The sequence below is a fragment of the Pristiophorus japonicus genome, chromosome X (assembly GCF_044704955.1).
Source record: "Pristiophorus japonicus isolate sPriJap1 chromosome X, sPriJap1.hap1, whole genome shotgun sequence".
Taxonomy (NCBI): domain Eukaryota; kingdom Metazoa; phylum Chordata; class Chondrichthyes; family Pristiophoridae; genus Pristiophorus; species Pristiophorus japonicus.
In genome coordinates, this window is record NC_092010.1 from 36,943,291 (window position 1) to 36,968,003 (window position 24,713).

General features: G+C 44.2%; 1 protein-coding gene across 8 annotated transcripts; it reads right to left on the minus strand.

Annotated features, from left to right (window-relative positions):
• Positions 1-24,713, minus strand: naca (nascent polypeptide associated complex subunit alpha). 8 transcript variants are annotated; one of them, XM_070869646.1, is made up of 12 exons: positions 24,623-24,713; positions 22,793-22,864; positions 19,452-19,628; positions 14,527-14,625; positions 11,902-11,946; positions 7,006-7,254; positions 5,563-5,648; positions 3,003-3,080; positions 2,641-2,787; positions 1,806-1,934; positions 354-476; positions 1-123 (listed from the first exon to the last, which is right to left on the minus strand). In XM_070869646.1, the coding sequence occupies exons 2-12, from the start codon at positions 22,860-22,862 to the stop codon at positions 109-111; spliced, it is 1,218 nt and encodes a 405-aa protein (XP_070725747.1). In that variant the 5' UTR covers positions 22,863-22,864; positions 24,623-24,713; the 3' UTR covers positions 1-108. The 8 variants fall into 8 exon arrangements, with proteins under 8 accessions (XP_070725747.1, XP_070725744.1, XP_070725746.1 ...); XM_070869643.1 differs by having other exon boundaries at positions 19,452-19,631; XM_070869645.1 differs by lacking the exon at positions 24,623-24,713 and adding an exon at positions 24,500-24,594 and having other exon boundaries at positions 19,452-19,631.

Below are 24,713 nucleotides of genomic sequence, written 5' to 3' on the forward strand. Positions count from 1 at the left end.
TTTAACTATTTCAAGCCACATTTTTATTTGAGGTTCATCAATATAAATGGTACAAATGTACTGAAGCTGCACCAAACGGACCGTTAACCACTCCTGCATTTTCTGACGCTACATCGTCAACTCCTGCAAAAATAAGAGTTGTCAGAATTATACAATATTCATCACATCCAATCATATAGATTAAAAGCAGTTACAACAGTAGATAAATTCACGAACACCTATTCTCTGTAGTTGGTTCCAACATTACTGCAAGTCGTCAGTATTATATATATATATTTTTTTTTAAGTCAGCCATTACAACTGCCCCCCCCCCCAATCACACCAGAAAATAAAATGTAAAAAACAGGACTTACCATAATAGCATTTACAATATCGTTGTTGTTATTTTTCAATGCTCGGACAGCCTTAGCCCTAGACACGTTGGCTTGGGACATGACCAGTTCTATGTCCTTGACCTCCACGCCAGTCTCATCAACCTAAAGAAAAGAAGAGTTATTTTCCATTTCCTCCAACTTCGATTCCCTCCATCGTTCCTCAAACCCAGGGCCACATACCATTCGCACTGCCTTCCCAATTGCCCCCAGGAGAAAGCACAAAGTGAACCTACATCCTTCTAAATCGCACAAAACACATACCACAGCATTCACAAGTTATTCCAAATAAACACATGCAAACCTTCGAAGTACATGGTAGCTCCACAAACGAAATAAATAACCTGGATTAGATAGTCAATGGGAAGGTTCAAAATTCTCACCTACAAATATTAGTAATAAGAATAAAATACCTGTATTCCTGCAGCTCAAAATGATCATTGGATCTCATATTCCCCTTCCCCCATCAATGGCAGAGGTTATTTAATGTGTAGTGAGCCATACAGAACAGGTAGGCTCCACGTTTTTGTCTGGGCTTAGCCTAATTAACCAATTTCTGGGGAAAAAAGGAGCCAACACTATCCAGTTCAACAGCATGTGAACATCAGGCTCAGCTCTGCTGCCCTCCATAATTGGATAGCCTGCCAATGCTCACGTGAGGATTACACATTAATAAGCAGTCACTTGGATGAAGCACTGAAGGGCAATGGTGCCAGAGAACCCAGCCCTAGCAAGGCACAAATGCCTTGAGGGGAGAAAGTTGGTGAAGTTTAAAAAGAAAATACAGGCTGTTCCATAATTAAAAAGGCAAACATTTCTAGGCACCACACCTCAGGAAGGCTATATTGACCACGGAGGGGTGCAGTGCAGATTCACCAGAATACCAGCTTAGAAGGGTTAAATTAGATGGGAAGGTCGCATAAACTCGACTTGTATTCTCAAGTATAGTGATCCAATTGAGGCGTTTATGATTGGAGGATTTAATAGGGGGGGGGGGGCACGCACACCTTAAAATTAGAGCCAGGCAGTTCAAGGGTGATGTTAGGAAGCACTTCTTGAGACAAAGGGTAGTGTGGGAATCAAACTCTTCCAACCCCCAGAAAACTGTTGAGGCTGGGGCGTCAAATTGAAAATTTCAAAACAGATATAGGTTTTTGAGGGGCAAGGGTATTAAGAATTACGGAGCCAAGTGGGTAAATAGAGTTAAGTTATGGTGTATTAGCCATGATCCAATTGAATAGCAGAACAGATTCAAGGGGCTGAATGGCCTCCTCCTATTATCAATGTTCCTACTTCCTGAGACACACCTGTGATCATTGTTGGCCTGTGTATCAGTTTGGTTGGATCCAGAATGAAACTGAAGTGACACCAGATCAGATATCAGCAGTGTGTTTCAGACAGCAAACTCAAGACAGTAATAAGAGATAAACATGCCTCTTCCTCTTCGCTCTCCTCCTGTACAGTTGGAGTCTGTGTGTTTTCTTGGATATTGGCAACAGATTCTCCCTGTACCTTGAATTTCTCTGCAGCAGCCAGTTGAGCTTGCTGAGATAGATCTTCAATCTAGGCAGATAAGCATAAACATCAAGTTACTTCCACTGCACAAGAACCGTCACTTTCTAGCCATTGCAAGAAAAGCACCTTAAAAGCAACAGCATTAGAAAGAATAATCAGAAAGGAAATACAAATCTAGTGTCTTTCAAGTTGAGATTCTAAGAAAACCATTCCATCAATTGCAAAGATTGATGTCTATTTGTAGCTGCTAAAGGTGCAGCTATATGGATCCTGAAATTGGACAGACATTTGCTACAGATCATTTCTTAAACTGCAAGCTCTGAACTAGCATGGGTATAAATAAAGCAGACCATCCATTTCATAACCACTGAATTTGAGGCGGAGAAATATAAACCAAATTGAGCCTCTCCCTCGTTTATTGTCTGTACCTCTGTCCCCTCTCCCCACCCCCAAACACATCACACGACTAACACAAGGAGCTTACTGCCAAGAAAAACAGCACATTGACGAGTGCATCAGGAACAAACACTAAAAGGCTTTTGAGGCAGTCCATCAATGCAAACAGGGTAGCTTGACTGATTATTTCAGATATCACAATGTCAGCATGAGGAAGGGAGACAAAATATGCCATGCTGCAATAAGCTTTAACAAGGTCACAGCTTCACAAAAGGACCTTCATTCCCACACATTTTTGCTGGCAATAGATTAGTTAGATAAAAGCCCCAAGATTACAGACAGATTCACATTAGTTTACCTTAGCTTCACCAAAAACAATATAGGTATCTGATGCAGGGCTCTTGTAGACATCTGGTTTTGTGATGACAAACAGGATGTTTTTCGATTTTCTTATCGTGACTCTGGTTACCCCAGTAACCTGGCGAAGCCCTAGCTTTGACATTGCCTGCAAGGAAAAGGAGGACTTTCAGGAATATATCTGAATTTAACAAAACTTATCCCAGGTTACAAATCTAGCATGTCGTGATCAGACAATAGTTGCAAATAGAGATCGAGCTTTCTTGCACAAAATGCAGTAGAGGCACGTGTTCCAGTAAACTGGGAACATGCCCAGCTTTACTCTACACAAATTAGACACTGCAACCAAGAAATATTACTCACTTTCCGTGCCTTCTTTTCACTCCTGCTCTGTTTTGCTTTGCTGACTGGTTCTTCATCTATTTCAGCTGCTGCTGCAAGCTTTGAAAGAAAAAAAAAGAGTAATTTAATCACCACCACATACAGTAAGCAACTGGCCACAAAATAAGTCAGCCTCCACAAAGCATACCAGTTTCTTTCTATTAACCACATACCACAACGACACCTCTTATGGCCATGTTTAAATGCACATGCGCTAGTACGGAGCCTTACAACGTGGATCTCAGGTTTGACTTTATCTGTGGAGTTAGCTCTCATTTAAAGCCTCAATAAAATGAAGAGCCAGAATTTCTATCCATGGATGTTAGCAAGTGCTGAAAAGGGAACAGTCGCCAGAATGAGAGTTTTCTGTCCATGCCCCCAGACAAATAGCCCAGCAGAACTGTCAAAGCACATGCAGACTGGAGTTCCCTCCATGGGCACAAGATGGAACTTGTGCCCGAAGCGCTGTAAAATTATGCCCAAATATCTCCCCCCTCCCCAGTCTCATTAGACTATACCTGAACTAAAAATGGACATGAATCAGCAGAAATCATTGGGGCCCAAGGAAATACAAAACCCACACCAGTATATTTATTGAAAGGATGAACAGGCTGGGTCTCTTTTCTCTTGGAGAAGGCTGAGGGGTGACCTAATAGATCTTTAAAATCATGAAGGGTTTTGATAAGAGTAGACACGGAGTGTTTACACTTGTTTAAGAGCAAAACTACAGGCTATCAATACAGGATAGTCACCAAGAAATCAAACAGGAATTCAGAAGAAACTTCTTTACCCAGAGTGGTGAGAATTTGGAACTCGCTGCCACAGGAGTGGTTGCAGCAAATAGTATAGATGCATTTCAGGGGTGGGTTAGATGGGAATGAGGGAGAATGGAATAGAGGGTGATGCTGATAGAATTAGATGGGGAAAGACAGGAGGAGGCTCGAGTGGAGCATAAAGATCGGCATTGACTGGTTATTAATAATCTTTTATTTATATATAGTGTCTTTAACATAGTAAAACATCCCAAGGCGCTTCACAACAATTTTAGAACACGTTAGATATTGACCAGAGGGAAAGAAAAAGCAGGAGAAGGAAGTGTAAAAAGAGGTTAAGGGCTCGGGTCTGAAGTGGCAGCCAAAATGCACATGCAGATATAGACACAGGCGAAAAAACGATTTAAAAAAATTCAAGTGGTTGGGCCGAATGGCCTGTTTTTGTGCTGTATATCCTATGTAATTCAAGTTTCAATTCATTTAACCATCATTCATGCACATCATGTTTAAGAATCTGCGATTGGGGGAAGTTTTTCAAGTTTTTTAAAAAATGGAACTGGTATATAATGTGACTTATACTGGTGTCATAAAAATGCATCAACACAGAAAATACAGAGCCGGCCTCAGCGATGGATTCTCCCCCCCACCTCAAAGCTCAAAAAATTAAGACCAGAAAAATGAGGCCCTGGCTGCGCCTGAAAATCTGGCCACAAGTTGAGACCCCGCCCCCCCACAGGCACAATTGGTTGGTACTCATTTTAGTGTTGGGGGTGTGGTCAGTTTTGTGGGCAGAGATTCAAACGGAGAGTTTGAGGGGCATATGTAAAAGAGCTTGGAGACTTGGGCGTATTGTAATAATGCACGTAGCTTGCGTTCAAAATGCTTCGATTTTCTAAGCCGCGTAATTTGTTAGCGTCCAGATCACGGGTGTGTCTGGCACAAATGCAGAGGGAACTTCAGGCCATATAGTGCCAGCTGGACAAAACCAGCACCCATGGAATCACCCCCTCAGCATATTGTGCCACTTTCAAGAGCGGAAGAGTCAAATAATTTGTTTTAATTCCACTCACAAAAGGAAACTTGGACAATTGGCTCACAACTACCAACCTTTATTTATTCAGCAATATACACAAGGTACTTTTACACAGTAAACATTAGTGCAAAGGTGCAGTATTCAATTTCAGCCCCTCCCCACCAAAGTGATTAAACATTCAAATTCCACTATGTAGCATTTGCTGCTCAATACACATGTAGATCCCCCTTCAGTTTTTGCAAACCCAAGTGGGTTACAGTAGCACATGAAAGGCCATGTGGAGTAAGTGAATTAGATACACTTGCCACAATGGTATTTATTATTCACCTCTCCCCACCCCCAGTATTTAGTGCAGCACTATGAAAAGTATATATTCAGGCCCTCACATGAAGAATGGCCATTTAGGTGAGCTAGTGAGGGGCTGCTGGTAATCCAACCATGAGCCAATTTCTTCAGAAGTGAAGAGAAAAAAAAATCCTGCAATTTTTTTTTGAGCGATAAAAATATTTGAAGAACACCTACACACTAGATTATTGGATCAGGTTTTGAAGTATTTAAATATTACATAGCAAAGTGTGATAAACAGCACAGGTTGGTGAGGGGCATGTTTGTGGAAATGTGCCCACACAAATATTAAAACTGAAGGAAGAACAGTAGACAGGACTGTACACAAAAGACTTTTTGCCTTTTGAAACCAGGTTATATAGCGTTTATATTCACATATTTGCGGACACACCTGAGCTTGTTGTGTCGCTGACTGCGCTGTATCCTGTTCCTCCAGTTCTGGTACCGACTCGTCGCTGTCCGATTCTGTCCCAGACCCTACAAAACGTCACACATTTAATACAGTACTCTGCACATCTTCTAGGTTTGCGGGATTTTAGTGACTTTCAAAGAAAATGTGATACTCGTCTGAAGAAAGTGTGAGGAACACCACTTTATGGTAGTTACCATAACCACGTTTAATAGGCAGTCATGCTAAGGTGGAGAAAAAAAGTGTAAACTTGTGCACTAAAGCTTTAATCCTGTACGACAGTTTTATTTTTAAAGAGATGCAACATTGACATTTTGATCTATTTCTACAAAGCTGTAAGCAATAGACCTCAAACCCCAATGATGCGTGGTAAAAGCACCTTTGTGACATTACAGAAACTTTTTACCTTCAACCTTTCGTAGAAGAAAAAAAAAAGATCTGGATATCAATGCGGTCTACTGGTTAAGCTTTCACACCATGCAATAAAAGCTTTCAAGGTTAGCGTGAACGCTCTTGGTACCAGACAACACGCCAACTTATACCGGTGGTTTCAACGCTCCATATTCGTACCTGCAATGCTCATCCTGTGTGCAGAAAATAAGCAAACAAAATTGCAAGAGAATCTGGGATTTAAAATGTAAGCACACTCTGAAGGACAAAATGCCAGTTCAGAAGTTTGCCACGGTTCAGGTATGAAGTGTACACAACAGTCCTCATTAGAATTTTTAAAATATATAATAAAGAACCAGGGTACTGCAAACATTCACAGGCTGAGGTACGCAGGCCAGTTTTAGCACGTGAGGCAAGATGTTAATACAGATTAGTGTACTACTAACCTATTCAAAACCAGTTCACTCGAGTGTTAAGTCCCCACATGTGAAAAACAGTGAACAAACAAAAGGTGGACTCCACGTTGTCATTAGTACACAAGCTCTAAACACCTTGTGGATACAGTTGAAATTTGTACATTATGTCTATTGGCCTGTTCCAAGAGACAGCAATTCCTCAATAAAGGTAGACTACCAAAGACGATTGATACATTTGATAAATTCAAAGAGGACATGCAATATTTGGTAGTTACACCTCATCTTTCTACCTTCCCCCATATTACAAATGAAATGATTAATGCTCAGTAGCTTTTTCAAGAAATTATTCTGAGCTATATACTTTACATAAAGTACAGATTTCAAACCACACAATTTCCCTCTGCTGAAGGACAGGCTAACTTTAAAGTTGCCCTATTCATTCTGGAGGACACGGCAAGTATATTCCAATAACACACACTCCTCCACAGAGTCCAAGTGCTTCACTTAAAAGTTAGCCTTTCCTAAATGGTGACAAGCCTTTACTTCCCAAGTTTAACGCAGGTGCACAGCTCAACTAGGCAGGACACGACTACATGCACACCTCAACCAAACTAAATACCCTCATCATTCTGCTTCACCACAGGCTCCTTTCCAGCTGGAGCAGTCTTGGGAATTGCCTTCTCAATAACGGGTGGGGCAGGAGCTTCGCAGAGGGGAGTCTCGTCGACAGCAGAAATCAAAGGCGGCATTTCATCATCGTCATCAATTTGGGCAGCTGAAGATGTTTCAGGGGACGGGATAGTGAGTTGAAGAGAGGCAGGTGGAAGAGTGAGAGATGATGGAAATTCAGTGACAGGTGCTCTAGATTCTGAAGATAAAGAAAGGTTGGTGGATGAAGGAGTTTCACGAGGTGAATAGTCAGCAACAGGCAGAGAGGAAGGTAGCTTGGCAGCAGCATGCAGGGGAGGCTGAAGCTGTGCATTAACCGAAGGGTCAAGAGACAGAAGCAAGTCAGTGCACTGACCAAATTGGTCAGATGAAGTTAGCTGAATGACAAGCGGGTGTAGCGTTGAAGCAGGCGGGTCAGGAGACTGAAGCAGTTGAACAGGTGGGACGACAGTCAGTGTCTGCTCAATAGTAGGCACAGGTGGCTTATCAGCAGAGAGCGTGTCAGGATGCACAGAAACATCAACACCAGCTGCAGGGAAAGTGGACAAATGTGGCTCATCTGCAGCGATGGCTGAATTTGTCTCAGTAGTACAAATAGGTACAGCAACCTGTAGCTCCGTTGCCAGAGGGTCATCCGACAAGGCAACCACTGCAACGACTAGAGGACTAGCTGACAATGGCAGGTCAGTGGTATCAACGGGGGCAATTGGAGGGCCGTCTGCTGAAAGCAGCTTATCAGCAGTGCCGGCAATGGGATCGGCAGACACAGGTACAGTAGCTGACACATCAGTCACAGTTTGACTGAAAGATATCCCAGAGGGAGCAACTGTGTCAGTAGGCAAAGACAGAGTGGCAGTATTAGCAGCAGGTATGGGGAGACCATCAACAGCCATAGGATCACATGAAGGCTGCTTGTCCATGGTGAATGGAACTGAAGAGTCAACAGACAAAATCAGTTGATCAACTGCACTGGCAGCAGCAGCAAATGAATGTACATCAGTCGCACAGTCAAATGATGAGGGGCCGTCAGATGCAGCAGCAACCGCTTCAGCTGGTGAATGCGGCCAGTCAGTGGAACCAGCACCATCAGTGGGCAAAGGCAGTTGACCGGTGGCATCAGCACCATCAGCAGCCATAGGTGGCCGATCAGTGGCACCGGCACCATCAACGACATCGGCAGCCATAGGTGGCTGATCGGCAGCATCGGCACCATAAGCAGCAGCATCAGCTGGCAAAGGGGGCTGATCGGCGACATCGGCACCATCAGCGGGCAAAGGTGGCTGATCGGCGACTTCGGCACCATCAGCGGGCAAAGGTGGCTGATCGGCGACATCGGCACCATCAGCGGGCAAAGGTGGCTGATCGGCGACATTGGCACCATCAGCGGGCAAAGGTGGCTGATCGGTGACATCGGCACCATCAGCGAGCAAAGGTGGCTGATCGGCGACATCGGCACCATCAGCGGGCAAAGGTGGCTGATCGGCGACATCGGCACCATCAGCGGGCAAAGGTGGCTGATCGGCGACATCGGCACCATCAGCGGGCAAAGGTGGCTGATCGGCGACATCGGCACCATCAGCGGGCAAAGGTGGCTGATCGGCAACATCGGCACCATCAGCGGGCAAAGGTGGCTGATCGGCGACTTCGGCACCATCAGTGGGCAAAGGTGGCTGATCGGCGACATCGGCACCATCAGCGGGCAAAGGTGGCTGATCGGCGACTTCGGCACCATCAGCGGGCAAAGGTGGCTGATCGGCGACATCGGCACCATCAGCGGGCAAAGGTGGCTGATCGGCGACATCGGCACCATCAGCGGGCAAAGGTGGCTGATCGGCGACATCGGCACCATCAGCGGGCAAAGGTGGCTGATCGGCGACATCGGCACCATCAGCGGGCAAAGGTGGCTGATCGGCGACATCGGCACCATCAGCGGGCAAAGGTGGCTGATCGGCGACATCGGCACCATCAGCGGGCAAAGGTGGCTGATCGGCGACAATAGTACCATCAATGGCATCAGCGGGCAAAGGTGGCTGATCGGTGGCATCGGCACCATCAGCGGGCAAAGGTGGCTGATCGGCGACATCGGCACCATCAGCAGGCAAAGGTGGCTGATCGGCGACATCGGCACCATCAGCGGGCAAAGGTGGCTGATCGGTGACAATAGTACCATCAATGGCATCAGCGGGCAAAGGTGGCTGATCGGTGGCATCGGCACCATCAGCGGGCAAAGGTGGCTGATCGGTGACATCGGCACCATCAGCGGGCAAAGGTGGCTGATCGGTGACAATAGTACCATCAATGGCATCAGCGGGCAAAGGTGGCTGATCGGTGGCATCGACACCATCAGCGGGCAAAGGTGGCTGATTGGTGGTAATAGTACCATCAATGGCATCAGCGGGCAAAGGTGGCTGATCGGTGACATCAGCGGGCAAAGGTGGCTGATCGGTGACATCAGCGGGCAAAGGTGGCTGATCGGTGACATCAGCGGGCAAAGGTGGCTGATCGGTGACATCAGCGGGCAAAGGTGGCTGATCGGTGACATCAGCGGGCAAAGGTGGCTGATCGGTGACATCAGCGGGCAAAGGTGGCTGATCGGTGACATCAGCGGGCAAAGGTGGCTGATCGGTGACATCAGCGGGCAAAGGTGGCTGATCGGTGACATCAGCGGGCAAAGGTGGCTGATCGGTGACATCAGCGGGCAAAGGTGGCTGATCGGTGACATCAGCGGGCAAAGGTGGCTGATCGGTGACATCAGCGGGCAAAGGTGGCTGATCGGTGACATCAGCGGGCAAAGGTGGCTGATCGGTGACATCAGCGGGCAAAGGTGGCTGATCGGTGACATCAGCGGGCAAAGGTGGCTGATCGGTGACATCAGCGGGCAAAGGTGGCTGATCGGTGACATCAGCGGGCAAAGGTGGCTGATCGGTGACATCAGCGGGCAAAGGTGGCTGATCGGTGACATCAGCGGGCAAAGGTGGCTGATCGGTGACATCAGCGGGCAAAGGTGGCTGATCGGTGACATCAGCGGGCAAAGGTGGCTGATCGGTGACATCAGCGGGCAAAGGTGGCTGATCGGTGACATCAGCGGGCAAAGGTGGCTGATCGGTGACATCAGCGGGCAAAGGTGGCTGATCGGTGACATCAGCGGGCAAAGGTGGCTGATCGGTGACATCAGCGGGCAAAGGTGGCTGATCGGTGACATCAGCGGGCAAAGGTGGCTGATCGGTGACATCAGCGGGCAAAGGTGGCTGATCGGTGACATCAGCGGGCAAAGGTGGCTGATCGGTGACATCAGCGGGCAAAGGTGGCTGATCGGTGACATCAGCGGGCAAAGGTGGCTGATCGGTGACATCAGCGGGCAAAGGTGGCTGATCGGTGACATCAGCGGGCAAAGGTGGCTGATCGGTGACATCAGCGGGCAAAGGTGGCTGATCGGTGACATCAGCGGGCAAAGGTGGCTGATCGGTGACATCAGCGGGCAAAGGTGGCTGATCGGTGACATCAGCGGGCAAAGGTGGCTGATCGGTGACATCAGCGGGCAAAGGTGGCTGATCGGTGACATCAGCGGGCAAAGGTGGCTGATCGGTGACATCAGCGGGCAAAGGTGGCTGATCGGTGACATCAGCGGGCAAAGGTGGCTGATCGGTGACATCAGCGGGCAAAGGTGGCTGATCGGTGACATCAGCGGGCAAAGGTGGCTGATCGGTGGACAATGGCGACTGATCAGTGGCACCATCAGCGGTGGACGAAGGCACTACAGCAGCAGTAACACTGTCAAGTAGAGGTGCAGTGACAGTAGTTTCAGCAACGGCATCCAGAGGATCAGTGGACGAAGGCAGTTGAAGGGCAGTGGTGGCAATAATACTGTCACACAGAGAAAGTCCAGAGTCAGCAGATAAAGGCAGCTGATTAACAATAGTGGCATCAAGGGAGTTAGTGGACAAAGGCACGTCAGAAGTAACAACAGGGTCAAATGAAGATGGACCATCAGCAACAGTATTAGCTGGCAACAGCATGGCAGCAATACCGTCCGATGAAGACAGTCCTCCTTGGGTGGCAACTGGACCAGCCAAAGGCTGCCCATCATTGGTGGAGGAAACAAGAGAGTCAGTGAGTGAACACACCCCATCGACAGCAAATGCAGCAGCAGACGGCATTACAGTATGGTCACAGGAAAGTAGACCATCAGGGGCGACATCAGTATCCTGCACAGACCCAGGCAAAACAGCAGTTGTCTCCAGAGCAGTCAAATGCTGATGAGAGTCAGTGGGCAAGGGCAGCTGATCAATGGTGGGGCCATCAACTGCATCAGCGGGTGAAGTGACACCAGTTGCGGCAGTGCAGGCAGGCAAAGGGATAGCATTGGCAACAGCGATGTGGTCAGATGGGGACAGTCTCAAGTCAGAACCCACTTCAGTGCTCAAAGAAACAGTCAGATCAGATGGAGGAAAAGCAGGCTGGGCAGCTACTGAGTCAGTGGGCAAAGTCAATTGATCAGCAGCAGCAACTGGGCCAGCAGACAAATGCGCAACAGAAATAGCGACCAGGTCAGATGACGGCAGATCAGCTTCAGTACGGTCAACAGGTAAAGGTGGCTGATCAGTGGTAACGCCAGCAGTAGGTGAAGGCGGCACCTCAGCAGAAATAGGGATAGGAGAAGATAGAGAGAGCTCTAAAAGAGGTTGGACAAGAGATAGCACAGAAGGAGACAGTAGAGATGGAGAAGAATTGTTGATGATGGCTTGGGGGGATGGAAGCTGAAGATCAGGGCCATGCAAATCAGTAGCAGCCGAAAGCTCCATCTTATTGGCACTGCTGGATTCATATTCAGCCTGTATGTACTCACTGGCTGAAGAAACTGATTCATGCTCAGAACAGGTTTCAATAGTAGCTGTTGAAGATAACCAAAAAAACATCAATAGGAGCATAAAGAGAATCAGTGTTGTCATTAGGATCTCAGTAAAGTATGGTGGTGAAATTGCCATAAAATGAACTTACCCCAACTACAAAAAAAATGCTCATTGTTACATTGAGTCTACAGCACACAGACCATTTGGTCCAACTGGTCTATGCCAGCGTTTGTGCTCGACACAAGTATTAGCATATCCGCTCTCCTTCAGGCACTTGGAGCTTACTCGGATTTGCCTCAACTACTCCCCGTGGCAGCGAGTTCCACATTTTCACCACTCTTTGGGTGAACTTTCTTCTGAATTCCCTATTGGATTTATTAGTGACTATCTTGTATTTACAGCCTCTTGTTTTGGTCTACCCTACCAGTGGAAACATTTTCTGCACATCGACCCTATCAAACCCCTTCAGAATTTTCAAGACCTCAATCAGGTCACCCCATAGCCTTCTCTTTTCTAGTGAAGAGCCCCAGCCTGATAGTTACAACTTCAGTTCTGGGATCATCCTTGTGAATCTCTTGCCTCTTATCCAATGACTATATCCTTTTTATAATATGAAGACCAGATCTGTGCAGTAAGGTCCAACCAAGGCTCTGTACAAGTTTAACAAAACTTCTCGGCTTTTCAATTCCATTCCCAAGAAACAAACCCATGCTTGGTTTGCTTTTTTAAAAAATGGCCTTATTAACCCACGTTGCTACTTTGTGATTTGTAGATTTTTACTCCTAGATCCCTTTGCTCCTCTACCCCATTTAGACTCTTGGGTTATCCAATGTGACCTCATTTTTCTTCTTACCAAAATGCAACATCTCACACTTACCAATATTGAAATTAATTTGCCAATTAAACACCATTCTGCAAGTTTATTAATGTCGTCTTGTATTCTAACAGCAACCCCCCCCCCCCCCCCGCAAACTTGGTGCGGTCTGCAAATTTGGAAATTGTACCTGTGCAATTAGATTTTACCCCCCCCCCCCAAAAAAAACACATGGCCGAGTTATCAAATGTTTTGACTTGATAACATTGTCAAGACTGCAAGGCCAGTATAAGCAATAGGAAAAAGTGGAAGATAGCCCAATAGAATATCTTGCTCGAATGAATCCAAGTTATTTTTGCCAAACATCCAAGTGCTCCACTTGTCTCGTGACTACAGGTCAGTCACTGGTGGCGATAGTAATAATTTGATGTGACCAATTAAGGACATCACTAAAGTGTATTGATTTAAGGGGAGAAAAATCTTGGGGCATTGGTTCCAATATGCTAAATTAGCCTATTGACAACACTGAGTATTTAAAAAAATAAGAACAGAAAGTTACAGAATTTGGAAAGACAAGAGGTAGAAAATAGGAAAACATTCTACACCCCCGCCCTGCCCCCCACCCCCCAAAACCAAGTGGCAAATTAACATTATGTTGGTCAGACAAACATTACACCAAATGACCAGCATGGCATTAAACACCCGAAGTGCACGGAGACATTGTGAATTTCAAAATACTCATTTAATAGGACCTGTATGGAAGAAACAAATAGTGCGGCTGTCAATATGCAATCATGACTTTAGAAGCACTAAAGTCAGATGCACAAGACGTTTCTATGTCATCTTTAGTAATGGAATACAGATTTTAATGCACACAAACTAAGTAGGGATAAAAATGTTAGAACCAAGCTGTTCCAATGGTAAATACAGCACATGGTATTACTGGAGCATACATACCAGGAACATTGCTGGTTTTGCCCTTGAATTGTGATCTCAGCCATGCCTGTGTTGAGGCATAAGGTTGGGCAAAGGGGAAATGAAAGCGTTGGGTCGCTCTCCTGATTGTTGCCTGCTGACCCCAGCAGGAAAGCATATACATATGGATATCCAAGGACAACTGGATCAGGCATGGCTTCAATGACCTTCTAATCAGATAGTGAAGAGAATTATATAGGCTCATGACAAAGCCACTTGAACAAGGTCCTAAAGGACCAGGGGAGAATTTTTTTTTTTTTTTTTTTTAAATATAAAGAACCTTGACTATATATAATAATTGAACAGAACAGTTTTGCCTTGAAGGAATTTGAATTTAGATTATTTTTAAGTTACTTAGTGCTGATAAAATGGAACACTTCCAATTTCAGCACCCATAGATGGCATCAATTATTCCCATCAGGTAGCAAACACATTAAATGCAGAGTAAAGCTCCCCCAACTTTGCCAAAATGATAGATCTCCAAACCCAAACTTCAGAAAAAGCACTCCTACTGCACTGGTATGAGTTTCAGTTCCCATACTAGGCAGAGTAAGATCACTAATCCACTTTGGGAGGTTTTATACCACATCCTGCACAGACTGTGAATCGACTGGTCAAGCCCACTTCACCTTAGCGGTCACAGGAAACCATAATCCCACCAGTCTGGGTTGGATCCAGAGGTGAAAAGACAGTGTGTAAACCACCCACTATAAAATGGAATGGTGATAGCAGTTGAGAATACACAAGTGCATAAGAACAAACAAGAAGTGGTTAGCAGAACTGCAAGTCTCAGATCACTGTTAGTGTAAGATGTCATCCATGGTCAGTCTACCTGCAGTTTGAACAGACTTCTCAGGAGAAACGGGGGATACAGGTGCTTGGACTGCATCAGGCACAGCAGGAGCTTCTGAGGCAGGAGCACCAGCCCCAGCTAGAAAGTTGAGTGATAACATGAGTTACAGACAAACCTTAAAGCAAACCTATAGTCTAGATTAAACCCAGATACTTTTATACACACATACATATATATAGCTAACAATTGAGATTTATACTAGTAAACCACCACCTCAAAAGAATTAAACGGAGTTAACTACATGTTTGCAAACTCAATTTCTGTTGGGTTTTACAAGATCCTTGATCATTTCTAACATTTGAAAGGGTTTACCAATCTGTACCTATAAATCCAAATTTATGTAACAGCACTTTGTAGAGTACTGAAAATACAAATAGGTCACTAGTAGTAGATAATGGACTTCTAGGCTATTAGCAGTTCATATTTTAGTTTAGACCAGGGGTTTTCAAGGCTCTTCCTGTGCGAATATCAATACTCCGAGGGATCTCATCCCAACTTCAAAAAGGCAGGGTCAGCCAGCCAAATTTCAGAAAACATTAGTGTACAGCAACAGAAAGTGTACTACAAGCAAAATATAGAAATCTAATGACTGGGTGACCAAGTGTCCAAGGAACAGCTTGAAACACCATGATCTAAACTATCAAACCGAATGGTTAAGTGGAGAGTACTATTGTAGAACTGACAGCACAGAAACAGGCCATTGAGCTCAACTGGTCCATGCCCCACATGACCATGGTCAAGGACCAGCCGCCTCCCACCCAGTTTAATCTAATGCCATCAGTATGTCCTTCTATTCCTTTCTCCCCCGTATTTATCTAGATTATCCCTGAATGCATTTATGCTATTCACCTCAACTATTCCATTTGGTAGCAAGTTCCACATTCTCACCATTCTGGGTAAATAAGTTTCTCCTGAATTCCATAGTGGATTTATTAGTGGCCATCTTATATTTATGACCGAGTTCAGGAGTGGAAATATCTTTTCTACATCTACCCCATCAAATCCTTCGGAATTTTAGAGCCCTTAATGTTTTCAACTGTTAAAAACAAATTAAAATGTCGTCTTTCCTATTATAACCTCAGTTCTGGCATCACATGTAAATCTTTTTTACACCTTCTCCAGTGCCTCCAATATCCCAGGGTACAACGTCAGAAATCCTCGAGACAGAGTCAGTTCAGTTTTTTTAGGGTTTCCTAGATTTCAGACAAGAGTCAAGTCTGAAATCCGGAATTCTTGACCAAATCCGCACCAGGTTTTGAACGGAGAGGTCCAAAATCCGGCACGGATTTGGTAGATTCCGGATTTCAGACGTGATTTTCTTGTCTGAAAACCGGAATCCTCGACCGAATCAGTGCCAGGCTTTGCCTCAAAAACATCCAGTTTTCGGACAATAATTCCAGATGACTATCAGCTATGCGCAAAATGTCTGTTTTTTGGACAATTTCAGTTTTTGGAGTTCCGGATTCGGGACGTTACACCTGTACTTTGCAATGACAAACTATTGCAGCTCTTTGGGGTGGTGGTTTGGGGGAAGGAGAGAAAGTCAGAAAAAAATCAATGGCATGAATGCTCCAGTGTCTACTCATTCTACTTTCTCTCCAACCTTCCTCCCCAAAAAGGGATGCATCAACAGAAGAGATATTTCTACTTCAACTAAGAGTTTCAAATATATTCATACGGTATTCAAAGACTGACAGGATCCTCAGTCCCATTAACTTTAAAACAGATATACACACACAACCAACACAAAACAAATTCTAAATAAAACACATGATGCACAGCAAACAGAACAAAATGCAAGGAGTAGATTATTGGTAGACCAGTTAATCATTTGGCTCAAAAAGCTTTTTAAGAGCCTAATCAGTGTCACAAGTTACAACTCATGGCATTAGCAGCAATTCAACAAGACACCGTCTACCAAACTGGAGACCCGAAGGATAAGCCTGCAAATGTCAAAAGTTGTTAGAACATTGGCAATACATTACAGTATACAGGTGGAAAAACTTCCTGTAACAATTGAAATAAGAGTTAATGACTGGTTAACAAGATCATTTACAGACACGTTTAGATAAACAAGAGGTGAGCGCGCCCATTTTCTAAAAAGGCATCTAGTCTCGAAGTGAGAAAGGTTCCTCATTCAGTTTAGGTCTGATCCAGACTCACTGCACACCCATTTTTGAAAGAAAGAATCAGGTTAAATCACAGAAGCATGATTGGGGGCAAAAACAATTTGAATCCACAGATGGAACAGGCTACCATTCATGAATAGGGCTGCATTATATAAATCTTGGAAGGATAAATATAAAAGCCGACAGGTACAATGTTTCACCCTTTAGATAGGAACCAGTGACAAGATTGCCTCTGGTTAGCTATACATTTTCAAACACTTGTCCCAAAACACAAGCCATTCAGGAGCCTAGTTCCCAATGGAGCCTTTCCTTCCATCCCCAAGCAGAGAACCTCGAACTCTTCTTTCTCCCGCTCCCATTAATGGTGCGATCTTTATTCTAAAATCCTCGGACCTTAAAGACAACAGAATAAAATACTTTCTAGATTAGCATGGAGTTGGCAACCTTTCAAAAAGCCAAGATCTTGTCCCAGTTTTGTTCTTCAAACGCAACTTGAGTTTATAATTCAGCTAGCCAAGTAAGTTACCTCATCGATGATCAGTCTCAAACTACCACTTCGCTCGTCACCCAAACCAGTGTAATCGACCAATCTGCATACAGGCAATTTACAAAGCACCATCCTTAGCCAACAAAGCCACCACACAATCTGCTCCAAATATTTAAATCATGTTCAAGTTTCTCCATTAACAAACTAAAATATTTCAGCCCTGCAGAGGAAGAGCCATCACAACAGCAAAGCACCCCAACTCACTAGGCAAATTAAAATCCGTGTCAACCACCAATTGCAGCGATTCACTTGTTGTTACCTCCCCTAAAAATCAACATAACTACATTATACCCTAGTACATTTATACAACAGCTAGCACTTCTAATACTGAAAGCATCAAGTCACACGAGGGCATTGTTTTTCTTACAGTACCATACAACTGGAGAGTCAGCAAAATGTAAACACTCAGTTCAGTCCAATTAGCAGAGATTGCTGAATAACCTTTCCTCAGACTACGCATTTCATCTGACCGTTCAGTTTTACCCAACACAACAAATATCATGAACGAAGACCTACAAACCTTAATTAAATCTAGGTAAGACTTTAAGGTACAGCATGTTAATGCATTAATGAGCCCGAAATTCTATCTTGGTTTGGCGAGAAAGCAGGAATGGGTACTGAAGTTGCATGTTCAGCCATGAACTCATTGAATGGCAGTGCAGGCTCGAAGGGCCTACTCCTGCACCTATTTTCTATGTTTCTCCCTCTCCAACTCCACCCCCCAAATGAAACAGCAAAGGCCATATACATAGTTTGGGAACCATTCTCCCACTGAAGGAAGATCCAAATAACAACATTTCAACCACAAACTACAGCTTGAGAAAAGCATTGCGTGAAATGTTCATGTGCCTGCAGTTATGTGGAGTAATTTCTTACACTCCGCTTTCTCTGGCACTTTTCCCCCTCTGCTCTCCCGAAGGGGCTGACTGCTTGCTGCGCTCCGGCTCCAGACATCCTCAATTCCAACTCAGTCACAAAACTAGGTCTACATCCCAGTGCAGCACCGAGGGAATGCGCCAGAGAAACTGCCCTTCACACAAGACACTAAAACAAGGCCCCGTGTGTGTACTTGGGGTTCAGGTAGATGTCATGGAACTATGCCAAAGTTCCCCCTTGAGCACCAGCAAAAGTGTAACCAGTCATACTGATGATTGCTTCAACTTCATCACCGACAATTGCTTTGCGCAAACTGGCTGCTGCATTTGTCAAAATTCTAATGGGTTTGACTTCAAAATAATTCAGCGTGTAGCGCTTTGGGAATCACAAAAGGCGGTGCTATTAATGAAAGTTGTTTTTTTTTTCCTCGTCATATAGCTTGATTTGCAGAAACTGGCTGCCACATTTGCCCACTGAACAGCGACTGGACTTCAAAGTAGTCTTTTGCACGCAAAGCACTTTTCGACAGCCCAAGAGATGAGGCATTATATAAAAACTCAAGTTCTTTGTCTTTGCAAATTTTGAGGAAAATTGCTCGCCGCACTTGCCTACATCAGCAGTACTTCAAAGTAGTTCATTGTACGAGTAGCGCTTTGGAACATCCGGAACGATATGGATATACCTTCATGCAAGTAAAACTCACGTACACACTATTTTATTTTGCGCAAATTGGCTGCCACATTTGCCCGAATAACAGTGATGGTACTTCGAAGTAGTTCTTGCCATGTGTGGGGCTTTGCGACATCCCGAGATACAAGGCGCTGTATTAATGCAAGTTCACCATTTATTTTGCGCAAATTAGCTGCCGCATTTTCCTACATCAACCAGGTGACTGCACTTCCATGTAGTTCATTGTACATGTACTGCTTTGGGATGTCCTGACACGAGAATGTGCTTTATAAATGCATGTTCTTCTCTTTCCTGTAGTTATATAGTTTATTGAGTCAGTGATACTTAGCTGTAATAAAGATTATGGACAGTTATTAATGGCATGCATCATAGGAGGCTATAGTATGTGCGTAAAGGAAATTGCAATGGCTTTCACGCACATTGCAAGCTTGCCTGCACGGCACTTGACGGAACTCAACACACCCCTTTACTGCTGCTGTATTTTCTGCATAAAATACAGCAAATGGACTCGTTAAAATGATTGCACAGCAGTATTTTTTGATATGAATTTTAGACAGCAGCTGCAAATTTTTTTTTTTTAAAGTTAGAACCTAGAAATAAAATCTGACTGGCGATGATTATGGGGAGAAAGTGACCGTTTTAATGCTACGTGTCCAACGCACCTGAAGGCTCCTGAGCAGCCCGAGACACTGCGTTCTCAGTGGCGGCCTCAATCTGGGAAGCTTCACTTGCCACCTCAGTAACAGCCGATTGTGTTGCGTCAGTAGCTGGAGTCACTTCGCTCGGAGCAATGCTTTCGCCCCCAGACGCAGGAGAGGGGCTGACATCACTGTGATCTTCTGCTGGAAAGGATTTGTACAGTACTACAAGCAGCCAATAAAAGCCTAAAACTGCCCAGGTGTGCAAGTCATCCTACCTTAGGGTTTGAATGCCCTATATGAACCCCAAAGGGAAAAAAAAAATCAGCCCTGACACCAGATCACCACATGCATTAATAATGTGCTCCAGTTACAAGATGAAGGACAGTAAAATGACCAGCTTCCCACTGGGTGCTCAGTAAATACTTATCCAAGAGTCCAGTTGCCCCTCGAGTGGATGTACAAAGTGTGGAAAAAGCCAAGAGAAAAGCAGATTCCAAGTAGCCTTGCATCAATACCATCAGTATAGATAGTGAAAGAAAAGGAGAAGTTTACACTTGTACTTTTTCTTTTGCTGTGGATTATGCTAATTTCACAGCTTTTAGTGTGCTGCATAAGCTCCAACTTGTGCCAGTCCAAAGCCACTGATTTGAATTAGTATCAATCCATTCCAGAATGCGCAATTAACAACTTGACAGCCCTGAAGACTGACTCATTCAGATTGTGGGAAAAGTTGCACATTTCCAAGTGACCACTCCATATTTTATACTGAACACATTTATTATATATAACCATATCCACCAGCATTTTAACTTTACCCTCAAAGAATCATTTAAAAACAAGCAACTCATTTAAATCACTATGAAATTCAAGTGATCCATGTAAAAAACCCAAATCTTTCATAACTATTGTGGCGAACCAGTTTGCTGCAGCTACGCATGCTGCATCAGAATTTGATTTGTTTTAAATCAAGTACAAGTATAAATGGTCAACCCAACCACTTCAACCCCAGGCAATTCCTCTTTTATAACTAATGCAACCCTGTCCAATACCCATTTACATTTCAGTGCAAGAGAATTTCAGAGCAGCATAAAGACTGCCTACTGCTCACAACTTCCCCAACTGAATCCCAACAATGAAGTATGCACCAACAGTGTCCAAGGCTTGAACAGAATTCACCGGTTGCCATTTTGTAACAGTTTGGTGTGGAGCTGCATCTCAGTGATCATCAATGTTAATGCAAGAACTATTAACAGCAAGCAATGCATAAAACTGCACACATTTACACAAGAAATGTTCCTCAATTTTAGTATTGCTGCAACAGTGCCCACCACAATATCCATGCAGTGGTATTATAGCTCAGAGATCTTTGTGGAAAAACAAAGAATCAGAAAAGCCAGCAACACAAATGCATGGCTATTTTTAATCATGGTGATAAATCTTTCTGCAAAGGAACTTGCTTAGTCGGAAAAAAGCTATACTTTATAAACTAAAATTTAAGTTACAAGAAATTTGCTCCTTTAAAAGAAGCACCACTTGAAAATGTTCATGTGAAGATTAGTTTACACCAAGTGCACTAACATTAACATCCTATTTTTTTGATTAAAGGGCTACTAGCAAGTCAGCTAACTGTATAAACCAAACATTTTGCCAATTTAAAGTCCCACTCTCCCAAGTTGCTAGCTCCCAATTGGTTTTGCCTATTCAATTTCCCACATATTGAGAAGGCAGGTAACTCTGCAAAGTATTAATAGACTGCCTCTGCCATTCAATTCCACTGCAGTGCAAACGGGAACTCTGAACTCCTTCACAGCAAACGAGACAAAAGGTGGGCAGAGGAAGTAAGTGTTACAAGGACACCCTCAAAGCCTCCCTGATAAAGTGCAACATCCTCACTGACACCTGGAGGTCCCTGGCCAAAGACCACCTTAAGTGGAGGAAGTGCATAAGAAATAAGAGTAGGCCTTACGGCCCCTCGAGCCTGCTCCGCCATTCAATACGAGCATGGCTGATCTGATCATGGACTCGGGTCCACTTCCCTGCCCGCTCCCCATAACCCCTTATCGTTTAAGAAACTGTCTATTTGTCTTAAATTTATTCAATGTCCCAGCTTCCACAGCTCTCTGAGGCAGCAAATTCCACAGATTCACAACCCTCGGAGGAAATTTCTCCATCTCCGTTTTAAATGGGCAGCCCCTTATTCTAAGATTATGCCCTCTAATTCTAATCTCCCCCATCAGTGGAAACATCCTCTCTGCATCCACCTTGTCAAGCCCCCTCATAATCTTGTTTCGATAAGATCACACCTCATTCTTCTGAATTCCAATGAGGGGAGGCCCAACCCACTCAACCTTGCCTCATAAGTCAACCCCCTCATCTCCGGAATCAACCTCTGTACGGCCTCCAAAGTATATCCTTTCGTAAATATGGAAACCAGAACTGCACGCAGTATTCCAGGTGTGGCTTCACCAATACCCTGTAAAGCTGTAGCAAGACTTCCCTGCTTTTATATTCCACCCCCTTTGCAATAGGGGAGGGCGCTGAGCACCGAGTCTCATCGCCAAGTGCAGGCAGCAGAAAGAGCGTGCGGCAAACCTGTCCCACCCACCCTTTCCCTCAACGACAATCTGTCCCGCCTGTGACAGGGGTTCTCGAATTGGACTGTTCAGCTACCCAAGGACTCATTTTTAGACTGGAAGCAAGTCGTCCTCAATTCCGAGGGACTACCTATGATGATGATGATGATGATGATGATGGAGTGCAAATGGCTACTTCACTCGTCTCCTCCCTCAGGAAGTGGCCCATCAGGCCACCAGTCACAATACACACCCTGGCAAGAGTCACAAAAAAAAACTACAGGCACCTTGGAACCTTCTATTAGTCAGCACACCACTTGCTCATTTGATTGGAGCAGAAAACCTACCTTCCACTTGCCAATCTTTGCATTTTCCACAAAGATGCTGCTATGTAAACAAGGCTCAGACTTTGAGGTATAATACCAATCTTGCTGGACACTTGAAACACTCTGTGGGTGTGCAGGGACAGAAGAGGAAGGAGAATACAAATAGGATCTGGGAAATGGACCAGATATGAACAATCACAGACATCAAAACCTTAAACGTACTTAACCCAGAGGTGACCAAATTATCTGGGTACTTGGAAGCCAGAACGCTAGTCAATAGGCAGAAAAGTGACAATATTTAGGTATGCCCTAAAGTTGACCCATGATGAATAGATCAAGCCTTGATCACTGTTTATAGGGATCCAAATGAAAGTGCCAAAAATAAATTGGTTTAGCACAGTGCAAATAAAACCTAGAAACAGGTAACAAGGATCCACGTTGTACAGTTGACATGTATACAAACCTGTTTCAGCTTGGGGCTGCTGCATTTCTTGCTCTGTGGCAGGAACAGTTTCTGTGGCTTCACCAGGCATTTCTAGACAGGAAAATATCAGTTAGCAGAAACTCACTTGCCATAATTAAGAGCACCCATGTAAAGGATTAAGTAGCCTCACTGTTGCCTAGGAATTTCTGGCTAAGCAGAAGATGCAGCCTTTACAACAAACTTACCTTGGAAAAAGTTTTTGAAAGTACAATCTTTATATAGCAGCTGTCAGACATTGGCATTATTCAAAATGTACAGAAATAGCAGAAAGACTTTGCTGCAAAACTAGATTCACAATTTCAGAAGATGGTCAACATTTCTTAAGTTACACCCATTGTGAAATATTACAGCAAAAGCAAGCCAAATTTAAACTAGTGGATGAATCATGCAAGACAAAGCCTAAATTTGGTATCTCAGCCAAAAGCTGAACAGACAAGGAGCTGAGAAATCATAACCATGTGAATCAAATGGAGAGAAGACATATAACGTGGTTATGAGGACAGAACCAGAAAAGAAGCATCCCAAAACATAGCAAAAGATGTTGGAAATAGGAAATAAAAAACAGAAAATGATAGAAAACTCTCAGCCGGTCAGGCAACATGAGTTAATGTTTCCAGCCTGACCTGCTGAGTGCTTTCCAGCATTTTCTATTTTTTAATGCCAAAAACATAATTCAGTCTGCTGCTCCTACCAGCTCAAAACATTGAGCACCTTATGCTTGGGACTGGCAGAAGGAAAATCGTTGAGGGGAAAGTGGCACTGCAAGTGTGCAGTATACAGCAAGCAATCAGAGCAGCAACAATTCTCCCTTTTACTTGGAGCTGCAGGAACTTTCATTGATTATTGGATTACATTAAAAAGTTACAAACACTTCATACAACTTTTAAGTTTAACAGGGACTGCTCTTACTCATGTGAGTACAGACAGGTAAAAGAACGAAACAAGGGCATCTCATCACCATATGCTTCAATCACATTGGCCAAAGGGAATATTTTAGCCATATTCCTTTACTGGAGTTCAACAGCTACGTATTTTTTTTTAAATAGAGTACTTTCTTCAACCAGGTTCTTGATCTTTGCCAAGAGCACATAATATTGAAATTTATGGTGGGGAACATTCCGAATGGTCAGTACTTAATTGCGACGATAAGTTGCAGCGATAAAGAGGTAACTGAAAAATCCAGGTGTTGTTGTTTACCTGTAGAGGAACTATTCCGCAACACAAAATACTCGGAAGTCAGAATGGCACTTAACACAAAAAGATAAACATAAATACGTGAAAAGTTTCATTATAAACTCACAAATTGCCTAAAGGAACGTCACGTTTCAAGACCAAGGACAAAAAAATTACGTGATCCACCAAAAAAAAAGTTTGAAGATTATTTGGACGGAGATAAACGCCCCCCCCCGTTACAAACCAGGGGTATGGTCGAAGCAACTTTTCGTGGCCTATCTCAGCACGTTCAAAAAAATTGAAAGCATTTGAAAACCAATAGCCTGCTAAATATATCCACAGCCTCAAAAACACATTCGGACAAAAATGAACTCCGACTCGTGGGTTGCTCTTCCCCCACCCCACCATTTAACTTGCGCCTGTGTGATACCACGAGATTGCTGCTGCTGCCGCCCCCTCCCTCCGACCCCCACACATTCCTCGTTAAATCACCGCACCATTTTGTTTACACACTTTTACGAGTAAATTTTCACGATAGCTGAAGTATAAAGTGTCCCTTCTCTCACAGCGCGAAGTTTGTGCCCATTGCCAACGGTTTAATCAACGGATGGAAGTGGATTTTTCACAGACACTTACTGCCTCAGTTCGTCAAATCCAAGATGGCTGGAGAAAGAGGCAGGAGTTCTTTCACACAGATATTAAAAAGGTCGCGCTTGCGCTTCCGGGT

Coding starts and splice junctions, on each gene's coding strand:
- naca (XM_070869643.1), bottom strand. CDS start 22,862: ATGCCTGGTGAAGCCACAGAAACTGTTCCTGCCACAGAGCAAGAAATG. Junction 5,649..7,005: donor GGTGAAGCAGAATGATGAGG/GTATTTAGTTTG, acceptor GACGTTTTGTAG/GGTCTGGGACAGAATCGGAC. Junction 3,081..5,562: donor CAGCGACACAACAAGCTCAG/GTGTGTCCGCAA, acceptor TTTCTTTCAAAG/CTTGCAGCAGCAGCTGAAAT.